The following is a 14,708-nucleotide window of genomic DNA, read 5'->3' as shown; positions in this document are numbered from 1 at the left end:
GCTGAAAGGGCTTGCAGGTTGTGCCTTTGGGAGTTGCATCACATTTGCAAGAGAGTGTTTGTGCAAAAGGGGACCACAAACAAGCGCTCCGAAATACACACTCGGGCGTACACCTAGATGCACAACTGCATGTCAAGTCCATTAGCATAGGGACTTCCATATTCCTCTGAGTCAGCTGATGTCAGCTGATGCAAGCTGTGCTAATTGTAAGGGTGTATGACTATTGCATGATCATGTAGGAAAGAAAGGTAGATACATACACACTATGTATATAAGGAGACAGAATAATACCATTTACTAGCAGAAGGCCCAGATATAGTGAGAGAGCCGCGGCAGAGTGTGGGACAGCAAGTTTGTGCTGCACTTTTTATTCCGTTTGAGCTCGCAATCTGCATGTAATTAACATCTGATTTTCTAAGGCAGCAGCTAATAATGCAATCAGTGATAACGCTCGCCTCCTAAGCACATCCTGCAAGTGATGATGACTTCAAAAGGGGGGCAGTAGGATTTGTCAGAGATCCACCCAAAATAATATTTTTGTAATATCCAAAATGTCAGTTCCATTAACTGAGCTTCTTAATGAAACTCAAACAGGGATAATAAATTGGGTGTCTATTATGGTAAAATTGTAATAATGACCTATTTATAGAAATGTACGTAAAGGTTAAATGGATGAAGCAATTGAGCCCGCTTTTTGATGGAAACTGTGGTCATGCTAAAAGTTCCACAGGACACACAGTGCTCCAAAAACCAAACGAGATTGAACTCTGTGACAGTGAACCTTCAGAGCCGCTGTAAAATCCATGCCTCCATCTGTTACGCCTCACTCCTTAAAATGCACACAGTAGAAGCAGGTAGATCAATCCAAATATAAATAGTATCAGATCGATACTAGCACAACAGGACCGATACTTTCTGTCCTCTAAGTTGGCTATGTAGCACACTGAATTGTGTAATTTATTTATTTAGTTGAAAATGTCTATTTTATTTGTAGCCTATAGCACATTTAAACAGACACAGGCACACTTACATTCCACATCTCCAAAATACATGAAAAGCTTAAAGGAATTTCTTGTTGTGTTGAATGTGGAAGGTAAAAATCACAGTGATATAGTGGTCATTAAAATGTGTTCATAATTTGAAAATTAACGATGAGTCATATCATATCATATTATGACACGCAGCTCTCCCCTACATAAGCTGCCTTTATACGTTAAAAACTATCGGTATTGATATCGGCAAAACCGGCCTTGACTTTACTTGGTGTCAGATCGATACCAGAATTTGCAGCAGCACTAGCAAACTGCAAATTCAACAATGCTGTATCTGTCTGATAAATAACTTCACTGCGCCGAGGTGCAGGATGTGTCTAAACCGAAGTGCCAGCGGCTCTGTAAATTCTGCCAGGAGTGTTGAGACACTACCGCCTGCTCAGAGAGAGCACAATGCTCAACAGTAAGCTAGTTAGTGAGAACAAAATGTGGCCTATGTGTTTTCCAGCTCTTTCAGTCCTTTTTTCTGTTGTTACTATAAATAGAGACTGCAGAACATCAAAGAGAGGAGAGGTTTCTCTCAGCAACAGGCCACAGTACAGCCATTATCCACTGGCTCTAAATACATCATCCCTCTTTTGGCTGATCCCAACGTAGAGGGTTCTGGGGACTGTGAGTGTGTGTTAGTGTGAGTGTGTGTGCTTTATCGTCAAAGGAGACACTGCTGACTCAGCCTCACAAGCCCACTGTCTCACACGCATACATCAAATAATGTAACAACTCACACAAAAGAGTGTGATTGAAATTGAGTTGATTCACGACTTTCCAGTTAAACGCGATATCTCCGATTGCACAAGGTCGCAAACTAGCGTGCACCAAACGGATCGCTTTCCATCTCCTCTTTCTCCCCTGGCTCTCGCTCTCTTTTTTTGTTCTTCTTTTGGATTCTTTTTCTGCTCTTTAATTGTTCTTCTCTGTTTTTCTGCATCTTTCTGTCTTTTTTGTGGTCTTTAAAGATTTAGCTCGTCATAGCAACCACACCAAAATGGCTGATGTTTTTGTAGAGCTGTGCTGAATAGGTATTTGTGCAGTTACCTGTGTGTGTTACTATGACCGTGTATGGTATGTAGCTGAATGTGTGTTTTTGTATTATTTTTGCACTTGTCTTTATTTGCTTTTTTTATGATGCATTCCACGAACACTTGATTTTTAATGAGTATAGTATTAATTTCGGATGATTGTGGGTAATGCAGGATTTGAGTTTATTTTTCGCACTGGCCTCATGTAATTAATAAGAATAAGCACATTCTCTATCCACCACAGAAGAAGACCTAATTATTAGTTGTGTGGAAATTTAGGCTGTCTGGAAATGGTGTAAACATTTAATTCAAGCTTGGGTGACTCACATTTAAGTGCTTATTAGTGAGAATGTTTTGAGCAGTGAATTTTTTTCTTCTTCTTCTTTTTGGTGAAGCTTCTTTCTTACCTTGATCTTTGTCAGAACATTGAAACTGTCCAATTTTTATCTTTTAGTAAACATTAATTACAGCTAATTACATTAAATGAACTGTAACTCGCCTTTTTTCTCCTTTTTTTGCATGGCAAGCACATAGACATGTTGAATTTAATTTCTGCTTCTACTCCTAATTCATGTCCCTAGCTTGTACCAGGTTCACAATTTTTCCACACACCACTAAACACTTCTGCGAGTGATTCAGCAGCATGGAAGATTGGAGGGAAAGCTCTGTCTGCCCAGGTTTTCACCCCACTGATTTTTCTACTGCAGCATCTAAAAGCTTTCTCCAGTGGAAATAACAAACAGAGATATTGGACTTCCAGATAGAATATAAATTTAATGTCCAAAGCTGCAGGCAGGTTTCTGTTGTTTTTGTCAGTGGCTACACTAAGTGCCAAGACCAAGTGCTATCTCCGGTAATCAAAGACTTTGTCCATATGTGACTCTCGGCCCTTCTCTCAAGTGCGAAAACATGGAAGCAGCTTTGCTGGTGCCATGAAATCTTTTGGATTTAATACAGAAAAAAGTGCTTTTTCTATTATTCAGATGTAATATTTGTTTCACTTGTCTTCGTTTCATAATAGGAATGAAACTGAAAATAATTGGGTGCCATTTTTAAACGCCGGCTTTTATTCAGTGTCATATTGAGGATGTGTTTTGTGTGGTTCTTGTTACTCTGTTCACATATCTGCACGGATCAGGCACGATGTTAAAACTGCTGGCACGTTAAGGGAACGACGTTAATGGCAAACTTTCTGTCCTGGCATCCATGTGGATGTTCCTTTCACACATACCACCCACCTAAACATTGTTGCAGACCAAGCACCCCCCCCCACCAACCATGGCAACAGCACTTACTTCTCTCACATCACCCCGACTGCTCGAGGCAGATGGCTGACCTCCCCGAGCCTGGATTTGAGCGAAGTTTCTTCCTATTGAAATTGAGTTTTTTTTCTTTCAACTGTCACAAGAAATTGTTGGGTTTCGTTCCTTTAATATTGACATCTCTTTACATTACAGTGCAAGGTGCCTTGAGATAACTGTTGCTGCAAATTAGAACTGTATAAATACAAGGTTTAATATATGCCGTATGCATAATTTTTGGTGATTTTGCTGATTAATAATTTATTGTGTTTTCTTCCCTGATATGTCCATTTTTTCTGCTTGGATCATTAATAGGCAATGGGTTGCTTAGTGAGCACAGCAGCAGCACAAAAGTGATGTATTGATACGGATTTTGCAAATGACTCGCACACACACGCACACACACACCAGCAAACAGACTATTCTGCACAGAAATGTCGCCCTGTGCTCCTTTCAGCAATTACTGAGCATGTTCAGAGTTAATGGAAAGCTGAGAGGATAGCTATCTATAGCTCTTCACCTTAGGTTGAAGGTCTGGCCGTATTTTTGTGCTTACCATGCACGTATATTGTGTTTGTGCATGTGCAGCTGTGGTGAAGTGCGCTTGCTCATGCATCTGTGCGTGTGTTTGCATTGATGTGGGAGGAGGAGGCTATTTATTTTGATTGTTTTCAATGAGGCTCCAATGCGTAGAATCCATAACAATACCATCAATCCACAGCAGGAGCAGCAACATGGATGTAATTTATATGGTAATGCAGCCTGCGTGGTTGCCCCAAGTTACACAGTGGACATCTCTGACAGTGGACAGCATGACTGTGCTGTAGCATCCTAATGCTATGTATAGCCACAGACACACACACACACACACACGACATACTCTTGCACATTTCCGCAACAGGGAGGCATGTTTCAATTAGCAGACGCTGAAAGATGCTCAACTGCATTTGTGCTGCTGGGGCTAAAGGTCGAGTGTATTGTTTTGTGTCAAGCTGGGTCTGCTCTCGTATCCCTGGTAGAAAATAAAAACAAAAACAAAAAAATGTTTCTTGACAGGAGTGAGAAAGGACCTCCTGAAGCAGACGCTGGAATAATCTGGGAAGTATTTTGTTAGAATTCATGGCCTGCATCATTTGTTTTCCTGCAGCACACTGTAGCATACTATACGACTGTGTGCATGCAAATGTATCCACGTGCATTTGTGGTCAGGCTTGCTGTAAAAGCTGTCGACTCTGGCCTCCACCTTTTTGATCTATACAATGTTCCTTTCTGTTTAATCCCCTGGGAGCATTGTGTAGTTCATCTTCAGTTCTCCATCCTGTCCACTATCTTTGCACTTCATTTAGGTGAATATAGGCTTTTGTATTTGTATAGGTTTTAAAGCACAGCAAAGCTCAATCAGTCAGTACTTTGTTGCGGTTGTGAAGTACGACACGCAACGACTTTTGAGGTCTGTGTCTGTCTCTGTTCCTTCGTAGAATAGTCTTTGATGAGACCATCAACACTGTTATTCAATTCATCATCTCCTTGCGTTTCTTTTCAAAGTTCTGTTGACATTAGTTTGTAATTGGTTTCCATTATCCCAGTGCACTTCACATTATATGAAGGCCAAAGGATATTGTTAAGAGGCCACTAATCATCAGAACCTATTACTTCTGAGTGACCTCAGAGCCATCTTCTGTAGAGGTGGTTTTTGATTTGTGATTGAAAAGATGGAACAAGGTAAAGGTCTTTTGAGGATTTCTGCCTTTAACTTTTCATCTACCTACATACATATCCTTTTTCTTTTCCCTTTCAAATAATCCAGTTTCATTCATTCATTCCTTTTGTGCTGCTTCTGTGAGGCTGGCTGTAATTTTCACAGCGTTCAAGTTTTAGATAGCATATCTGGCCAGATGAGAAATGTGTCATTTAGGTTTGTATTTTCCACTCAATTTTTAAAAAAAATCCGTTTTTTAATTTTTGTTTCGAATTGTGTGTAGTTTCACTACATATGGTTTGCTCATTTCTGTTTAGTTTTTATTCGTTTCTGGATTAGTCTTAAGTAAAAATCGATGGTTGCCCTTTGATTGCATTGAATATTTTGTGCCATCTGAGATGGCAAGTAGTTGCAGCAACAAGTAGTTGCAGCAGCCAACTGGTTACTTGGAAGTTGAATAACCTTTGGGTGACTTCTGTATGCGATTTGACTCACAGTGAAGGTGATCACTCTCAGCCAGATCGGCCAAGGTCTGAAAATAATTTCCATCTATTTTATGAATGCAAAGGCACTACAAACACATTGCAATCAACCCGAGTCACTCAACTGTCAGGCGTCTTTGTAATGCAGGATTTAACACAACTGGTTGCTAACTGGTTGTATTTGTTATATTCTTAGTTCCAACACCATGGTATTGGAATTGGAAGTTAGGCTCTTTACAAATTCACTGATTCATGTTCACAAGCCTCCTTGTGCTGTGTTGTGTTGACCAGCTGCATCAAGTTACTGGGTATTTTTCAATCAATATTCCATTTTCGTATGGTCACTAGTCACAGTGGTGACATTCAGTCACAGGCTTATAAATCAGTAATACAAATTTTACCGAAATGCTTAGTTATTTAAAAAAAAATTTGTAAAGACTGGTAGAAACAGTTATTGTGTAAAAGTGTAGAAGCTTTATTCTCCAAAGCAATGAGTGCATAATGTAATGCAAACCAGTAATTTGAAGCTACTTTCCAAGTGGTACATAGAAGTACTGTGGAGTACTTTATTTTCAGCTCACTGAAATATTTCAAATATACCTGTTGCTCAATGAGAATTAACATTTTTTTCTTTACATCTAGATGACATTAACAGGCGACTTTTTTTTTTAAGCCTACACTGAGAATTTGCTTATTTAAATCGTTTTTGAGTAAGCGAGTTAATTCTTATTGATTTAATTAATCATGTTGAATGACATCCAGCTCAAAGTTGGCTCAGATATTTACAGTTTGAACATTTGGTCTTCAGTGACTCCAGAATAAATACTTCATGTTTGAATGGGAGCAGAAAAACAGACTAGTGAGAAATCGGTGGTTGCCGATTGAGAGTGAACAAAAAACTGTTAAAACAAGTAGATAACATTAATGGATAGGCTCAGTTTAAGCTCTGTTTAAATTAAAGATTCTTAGAAATGCTTGAGTGAGAACCCGCAAACTCAAATGTTATTTGATTTCATTAATAGTGATGATTAGCATCCAGCTCAAAGTTAGTTCAGATCTTTACTGTGTGAACGTGTGGTCTGGAATAAAACATTTTTTTGTGCATGGGAGCAGAAAAACGGAGACCGAACAGAAAATTTGATAATTTTTTTCTCAGAACCTTCATTTTTCAAAACATCTGATATTTTTGAGAGAAACTCTATGAGAACTTGGACCAATGTACTCTGAGTAAACCAGAAGAAGACTCTGAGTCATGCCCTGAAGTCTGGATAGCACCCTTTGCCCTACTGAAAGACATCTTCAGCCACAGCCCCGGGCTGTTTGTGTGTCCGTGGAGGATCTGCGTTTTTGGGAAGACGCCCCTACACTTGCGAAGTGACAAAGTGATGCTGGCGAGATGAAAGAAAGAAGCGTAGCACAAGCAGAGGAGAGCTCTAGGGCAGAGAAAAACCCAGACACTCTGTTTCACATCAAAGAGGGAGCCAGTGATACAATCATCTCTTTAGGCAATGAAAGCCCAACTTTATTAATTAAAACACGTCTGTTGAATCATCTTCTCATCTCTCCCTTCCCACTTTACTCATTTTATCACTCATTTTCGGCAATGGCGCTGATTACGAAAGGAAAGAATAGAGGGGGTGGATGTGGGAGGACGCATAAAGCAGGCCGTTCCTGGATAGACTTCCACATCCAGTTGTTGCTCACACCAACAACAGGTGTGCGTCTTGCAAGTCGTGCAAAATGTGTAATATTAATAAGCAATGAATAAGAGGAAATAGGAGGCGAGAACTTGAGAAATAGGAAGAGAGGGGAGGAACAGGAAGAGATGAGATGGAGGAGATAGACTGAACTGTATGGATAAATAGAGAAAAGGGTCCATTGTGTCAACAGCTGTCTAAATAGCCCTCAGATCACTGTCAGGCACTATCGTACGCGCACACACACATATATGTGCATAGTTAGGCACACACTGACTGACAGCACCCCCTCAGTCCAACATCTGTGCTGACAGCAGCCATGGTAATGAGTCTCTGCATGTGCCAGCATGGGTGTGTCGCTTCTTTTTCCTCCTTCTTTCCCGGCGCATAGCTCATTCAATCATTTCACTCGTCTTGTTGTTTTCCCCCCGCTCTTTTCTTTTCGTTATTTCTACTTTTTTTTTTTTACCCCTCGTCATCTTTTTAGGAGCACGTGCTGATTGACTTTTCCGCGCTCGAGTAGCAACTAAATGAGAAACATTGTCAAGTGTGAAGTTGTGTGGCAGATCGAAGCGCTTTTCAGGTGCACCGCGCCGCACGTAGAGGTGTGGAGGAAGAGAGGGATGAATGAAGGGAGAGATGAAGAGATGATGAATGGCTCTCGTTAGAGGGGTAATTTGTCTCTCCTTGTCTGACTGGGCTCCAGCTGTCGCTCCATCCTTCGCTCCACTCTGCTCTCCTCTCCCTCGGCCTACCGCTCCTCACCTCAGCCAGATGGGTGGACGGATGGACGGATTGAGGCAGGAGGGAGGGAGGGACGGAAAGGAAGGCAAGGACACGGAAGAGAAGGGAAGGGAAAGCATTGAGGAGCCAACTAGCAGAATTATGCCTCATGTATAATTCCGTTGCCGAGTAAGGAATGGCTTCACGGAGAAACAATAGACGATGCTAAACTCATTCGCTCATTCACATGCAGTAGCTCAGCAACAGGCAAAGCTTATATGCTCGTATGACTCATACAAGCAACTCAAAGCCTGGTGCCCGCAGAACAAACTAATGACGGCTGTGTGCATGTGCACGCCTGTGTGTCTTGTGTTTTACATTGTACACAAATCATCAAGGGACACTGCTAATACTTCTAATACAATGCTACAGTCTTAGGATTGCCTAGATTCTCCCCCATGATACGCTTCTTTTTCACACTAATCAACACTTGCGCGAGAGAGCTGTAGATTCAAAGTGAGTGAGAGACGGGCGCAGGGAGAGGAGGACTGAGAGATGTATACAGATGGCCAGGGAGGCGGCTGAAGGATGGCAATGAACAAATCGTCAGGAGAACCACGTGAGCTCATTGCCAAGTCTTTGTTCTAATAACACAAAGCAATTTCCACTGACCTTTCTAGAAATGTAGCGGGCAGAAATGACTGAGTTAAGGATGCCCCACAGCATAATTGCTAAGGAGATTAAAGTTCCCTTAATTGCTTTTGGCCAACTAGTGCAATTTTTCCTTTTTTTGTGATTAAAGGCATTTAGAATATTAATAACAGCATGTGCACGAGCTCTCACACACACAGACACAGCTGTGTGGACCCGCGATAAAAACATGCATGTTTCTTCTTCTGCTTCTTCTTCTTCTGCAAGGTGTGCTGCTACACATTTGCCATTTTTCTATTGCCAGTGGTCACCAGTAGCCTCATTGTAGGCTTTGTGAAATATGCAAATCACTAGGTTCCGTCTCATCATTCTTTAAAAAGTCACTTCATATAGATCATTGGGCCTTTTTTTTTTTTTTTTTTTTTGCTCGTATCAGTGGCTTATTCCCCCTTTACCTCTTTATTCGTTTTGTTCCTGTCCTCCATCTTGCTCAGTCCCCTCTTATTGCCTCTTCCCCTCCTAATTCCCTTCCTCTATTGCTTTCTTCCTCGCATTTTTTTCCCTTTTATTGGCAATAAGTTTTGTCAGCTCATAGCTTCTTGACTGTCCCCCAAACCCCCTCCATACCTCTCTCTCTCTCTCTGTGTGTCTCTCCTGCTCTTGATTTCCCCGGTTAACCCTGTAACCTCACTGTCTCCCCCCACCTGCGTCCCCTTCTCTCCATCAGTCTCTGCCTGTCCCTCTCTGTCCGTCCCCTTTTCCCCCCTGTCGGCCACAGTGTTTGCTTTGCCATTGTTTATCCATTTTTCTCTGTTTGCTCTGATGAGATTGACCGTACACACACACAGACACACACACATACCTAAACAGAAGACAAGGCTAGCATGTCTCTGGGGTGTAGTTAACGTGGGGCTGTGGATCGATCCTAGCTCTGGTTTCCATGACGCAAAGCTCTGAGCTGGAGCAGTTTGGACAGCAGGATGGAGGCATCAGTCTGTCTCTGTTTCTATCAAATAAATCTCTGCAAAAGCCGCGACAACACCTGGAGTCAAAGGTGTATTTACCATGATTAATGCGTTTCATTTTGATGCCGCATAGAAGGGCGCGTTAGCCAACAAATATGTCCAACCGCTTTGTTTCTTAAGTGATGTCTGCATTGATCTTTCTCCTCTCCCTCGCCCAGGTGCCGTTTCCCCCCCGAGGCGAGCAAAATTGCATTGTCACTGAAAAAAAAGCCCACCATACCCCCTGATCTATCATGCCCTTTGCAGTTTTTTGATTCCTGTCAATGCTCTGTGATGGGAAGATGAATGCTGTCAAATTACAATCACACCACATCTGTATTCTGAAGGAGCGCCAGTAAGGGGAAAAAAAGAAAGGGGGGGAGATAGTGCAATGATGAATGTGCAGCTATCTTTTCTTTTTCTCCAAGGTCTCAATGCTTTTCTGTCTTTCTCCTGCTATGTTGCTGACTGTTTTTGTTCTGTGTGAAAAGAAAGAGAAAGGAGACTGAAAGGCTGTGTTTTCGATTTTCCCGCTGAAGTCTTCGGCGACAAGCGAACAAATAGATGAAGTTTGTAGAACTGGAGAAGAACTAGACCGCTTTCCCCCACACACTTAAACTTTGTGGGAGAAAAAATGGGTAATTTGTTATTGTAAAGAAGAAGAAAAAACATGGCTGGCTAACAAGAGATCTTACTTTGAAGGAGGAGAAAATAAGTGATTGTGTTAAAAAGTCTTCGGTCGACTATCTAATTAGTAGTTATAATAACCTGAGTCCTTCTGTGGATTGACTGGACTCAGTGGCCTCATTCTTATCATATTGTTGATTGATTGAGCTGCAAATATGGCAGACATAATTATTCTATATTTTGAGCAGTCTCTAAATAGAATTTATTAGATTTGTCTTTGTCCTTGATTCCAAACCTTTGGAGAGTAGAGTGAATTCTCTCCATCCCACTCTTCTCTCTCTGGTGTACGGGACAGCCTGATTGTGTCCACGCATCCCATGGCTCCTACTATTTAAAGACTTGGCTGTTAACTTTCTTTTGTCTTACCCATGTAGAGGACAATCGTATCATGGATGTAGGTCCTAGCAGCAGTCTTCTACCATTGGTGTTGAACTATTTTAATGACAAAATAACAGATGCTTATAAATTGCACCGTTGGTCAATTCAGTATGACCCCATTGCTTCATTTGGTCATTTTTTAGGTGTTTACAGGAGTAGATAGCGTCCTGTGTTAATTTTGGCATGTGTATGAAAAAACATGTATGTATATACGTGTGTGTGTGTGTGTGTGCGTATAGTACTGTGAATGGCTTTAAACCACTTATATCAATATTTCATTTTTTTTAAAAATGAGAAAACGGCACTAAAATTGTCATGACTTGAAAGGAAACTTTTTTTGTATTCATTAATGCACTTAGGAGATCTGCACTGATCGTTCTCTGTGTCTCAGCCTTCTGTGATTGTACCCAGCATGTTCTACATTATTAATATCAGGGGATGCTCAAAGAAGCAAGTTTAATTAGGGGTTAACCGGATAGCTTTGTTGAGTACAGTGTGCGTGCAGCAGGTGTTTCAATCCGTGTGCAGATTTTTAAGCCTTAAAGGTTAAGGTTAGCTCAAATTAAGTAAAGCACAAAAAAATAAAATCTCTCATTCAGAGACATTTTGATCTTAATTTTATTTTATTTCCCAACAAAGACAAACACATTTGCATTAGCTCTGTCCAACCAGTAATCAGTAATACCAATAAAACTTTTTTTAAAATTTAGATATAGTTACCGTAAAATTTGGATTGATCCCAGAGTTACCTGTAATTTGAGTCAACAGGCCCCTTAAAAAAATGGTGGCATCTCCTCATTAAAAATATCCACGTCTCCCATTCAGGTTGCCTCTCTGAGCAGGCCCCTGTATCACTGTCAGACAATGCCATCTGTTTTGTCTAACGTCCCCTCCGTCCTTCTCTGCCCCCCCTCTCTTTCTGTCCCTCCATCCTCCAGGTCGTCCACTCCCTCCAACCTCTTCCTCCACCCTGCTCCCTCCGTCCCTCCCGTCCTCCTCGTCTGCCCCCCACCACCCCTCCCCCGGCCCGTCCCCACCGATCAGGGAATGCCAGGTGCCCCTGCTGGAGAAAAACTCCACCCACTCTCACCTGGAGCCCCACCCGGAGGATTCATACTTGCTCCGGGCCCAGCCCTCGTCCACTGGTAAGAGAGCGCTCCATTCAACCATCCTTTCATTCTCTCTTCTCTTTTTTTTTTTCGTTTTAATGTTTGCATCAATATGCCATCCATCACCTGAGTCGATGCATTACCTCATCATGTGTCCATTTCCTGATCTGATTTAGTCGTTCAGTAAAATGCCAAGCAATGCTGCGCTTTAATTTAATGTCACATCTTGTTCGGCTCTGGCCATTTGTTTCTGCTTCTCTGCATTCCACTGAAGTCAGCATTTGTTTGCAGGGCTGGAAATCAAACTGAGGGGACGTTTTTACTGTGATTGCTTTAAAATAATAAGAGAATGTAAAAATAAATAAATAAATAAAATTTGTGGATAGTAATAGGGTTTTTTTTCGAGAAGACGTAAAACTTTTAATTTGGATCATTCGTGGATGAATTCAAAGCAAACAATTACAGCGTCAGGTAATCGTTATATGACACTGATTGTAATAAAAAACTGTTTATGATTTTTAAATCAGTTGTTGCATAAGCATAAAAAGAACTAATATAAAAATCCTGTCTTCCTTTTATTTTTTTGTGGCACATGTGACAATCCTAGACTGACAATTGCTGATTCGTTAATGGATTGCATTTTAAATGTAACCCTCCCACCTTAACCAAAAAAAAAAAAAACAATGATGCAAGGAGAAGCAACCCCCTACTCTCTGCAGAGTGCAGCTTGGTTGCCACTGAGTAGGTGTGCTTGTAGTTATTTTCCATATGACATTAATAATCCGCTGGAAAGTGAAAGGTAAGGGGATGATGAATTTTAAGTGCCAGCAGGAGGATCAGCGTAGCAAAGACAAACTAGTTAGTTTCCCCAGCTTTAAGCTTTCTCTTTCATCACCGGGCCCTTCTTGTTGGCTGTTAGAGGCCTCGTGTGCTTATATCAGCACCTCACAACTATTTTTCTCCTCTTACGCTGTGTGCGCGTACACATGCACGTGCAAACGTCTGCAGTGATGAGGCTGTTCATCAGTATACGCATTTATTCTCAACAATTAGCTACTGTGGGGCAACTCTATGCCTCCCTTTCCCGCTCTTCCCTGTTTCTCCATTCCTCTGTGCATCTGCACTTGTAATCAGTAGATATATTTAGCAAAGGCCTGATGGGAGGGAGAGGGGTGGGCAGAGAAGTCCTAATGTGATTTTTGGTGGAATACAATCTATTGTTAATGGCGTTAGGCTCTCCTTTGATCCAGTATAAATCTTCATTAGGGAAGGCCCGGGTCCCAGGTTCAAGAGCAACGTGATTAGGAGGCTTTTAAAATGACGTTACATCAGCCTTCTAATTGGTTTACTGTTTGCTGGGGCAACATCAATCATTAGCCCAGTAACCGCACAGCAAATAAATTCACTCTGCCACTGACACCCTAATGGCAGACACTGGTAAAGAGGGAGAGTGAGGCTCGCAGGCGCACTCTCTCTTTCTCTCATTCTTGTTCGTATACACCCACACTTTCTGTTGTGGGGCTTCTTTCAGTCTCTGCTGAGCTTGTACACGCAGACAGCGAGCAAGAGAGACAAAGAAAGAAAACAATGACGGAGAAGCTGGGAAAGAAAAAAAGAAGAAGAAGAGGCACAAAGAGGCAAATGGGAGCAGAGAGAGAGAGGGGGGAGAGAGAGAAAGCCAAACTTTGACTTCTTGAAGTTGTTTAATGAGACATCGTGCATGAAAAAAAAGGAGAGAGAAAAGAAAGCAGCCAGAACACACCAGTAAAAATAGATGGGGATAGGGGGGAAGTGAGTGAAAGGGAGACAGAGACGAAGGCACGTAGAAAGTTAAAGAGACACGGGGTAAAAAAGGGTAAACTGATGAGAGCTTCGAGGTTGAAAGGGAGATATTTGGATGGGAGAGCAACAACATTCGGATGAAAGTGCTACTTTTCCAAGCTAGGACTGCCGATCTAATGGTGTGCAGAGAGAGTCCTTGGCTTTGGGCATCCATTAAAATTGGCCTAAATGAGTTCAGAGTGTCAGTCTGGCACTGCATAAACATAGCCTGGCATGCAGGCGAGGCGAGCAATGGCTGCGAGCAAATAAAACACCTATAACCGGCGACTGTTTATGCATGTGTTGTGAAAGTGCATGCCTGTCTGAATATGTGTTTGGTGTGGTCCTGGAGAGAGTAGATGCTGGGCAGGAAATGAGCCTTACCAAGCCAGGCAGAAACTGACCACAGCGAGATAATCCTCAGGAAACTGCATGCTGCGTGTGTGTGTGTGTGTATTTGTGTATGTGTGTGTGTGTGTGCTCCTCTAAAGTAGTCCACCATTACCTAAGCTAACAGGTGGACAGACATGACTTGTGTTCCTAGTGAAGCGTGACAGGTGAATGGGAACGGAACGTTGTTGCCGAGGATTGGCTGGGAATTGGTCTGCGAATGTTTATATGGGAATACTGTCTGGCTCGGAGCACCTGTCTGGGAACGCTCCCTCGGAACGACGGGAGAGCTGAGACGACCAAACGGAGCGTAGCAGATCGCTCCTGGAAAGAGCTAGCATTAGCGCTGTCTCTGGCCATTCATTATGCATGGGGAACACTAAGCTATTTTTAGCTCAAGCCTCTTCTAAAGTGGCTAGCTATCTGCTGCCAGGGAAGCCACCTCAAGTCACTGCCGAAGCAATGAATGTTTAATGGCTTTGTTGAAACAAATCTACAGAAACAAAGGCACACTCCCTTCTTCTCCGCTAATGTTATTCTTCCCTAATGGTGCTTATGTAAGGGTGACATTTGCAAAGCAGTTGGACAATTTGTGCATTTGTATTTGTGTGTGTGTGTGTGTGTGTGTGTGTGTGTGTGTGTGTGTGTGTGTGTGTGTGTGGTGGGGGGGTGGGTGCAGGGTAAAATGCACGCAT

General features: G+C 42.1%; 1 protein-coding gene across 6 annotated transcripts in view; it reads left to right on the top strand.

Annotated features, from left to right (window-relative positions):
- Window positions 1-14,708, top strand: part of tenm2a (teneurin transmembrane protein 2a) — a 106,241-nt gene that overhangs the window by 31,072 nt on the left and 60,461 nt on the right. For 4 of the 6 annotated variants that reach the window (XM_080287724.1, XM_080287718.1, XM_080287720.1 and 1 more), the window contains exon 2: window positions 11,632-11,838. The exons of the other annotated variants lie outside the window; for them this stretch is intronic. In XM_080287724.1, coding sequence (XP_080143850.1) covers window positions 11,632-11,838 — 207 coding nt within the window. The remainder of the gene's footprint in view (window positions 1-11,631; window positions 11,839-14,708) is intronic. 6 annotated transcript variants of the gene reach the window in all.

Source organism: Astatotilapia calliptera, chromosome 2 (genome assembly GCF_964374335.1).
Source record: "Astatotilapia calliptera chromosome 2, fAstCal68.1, whole genome shotgun sequence".
Lineage (NCBI taxonomy): Eukaryota > Metazoa > Chordata > Actinopteri > Cichliformes > Cichlidae > Astatotilapia > Astatotilapia calliptera.
Note: the sequence above shows the minus strand (reverse complement) of the source record. Positions and strands in the feature narration are given on the sequence as shown.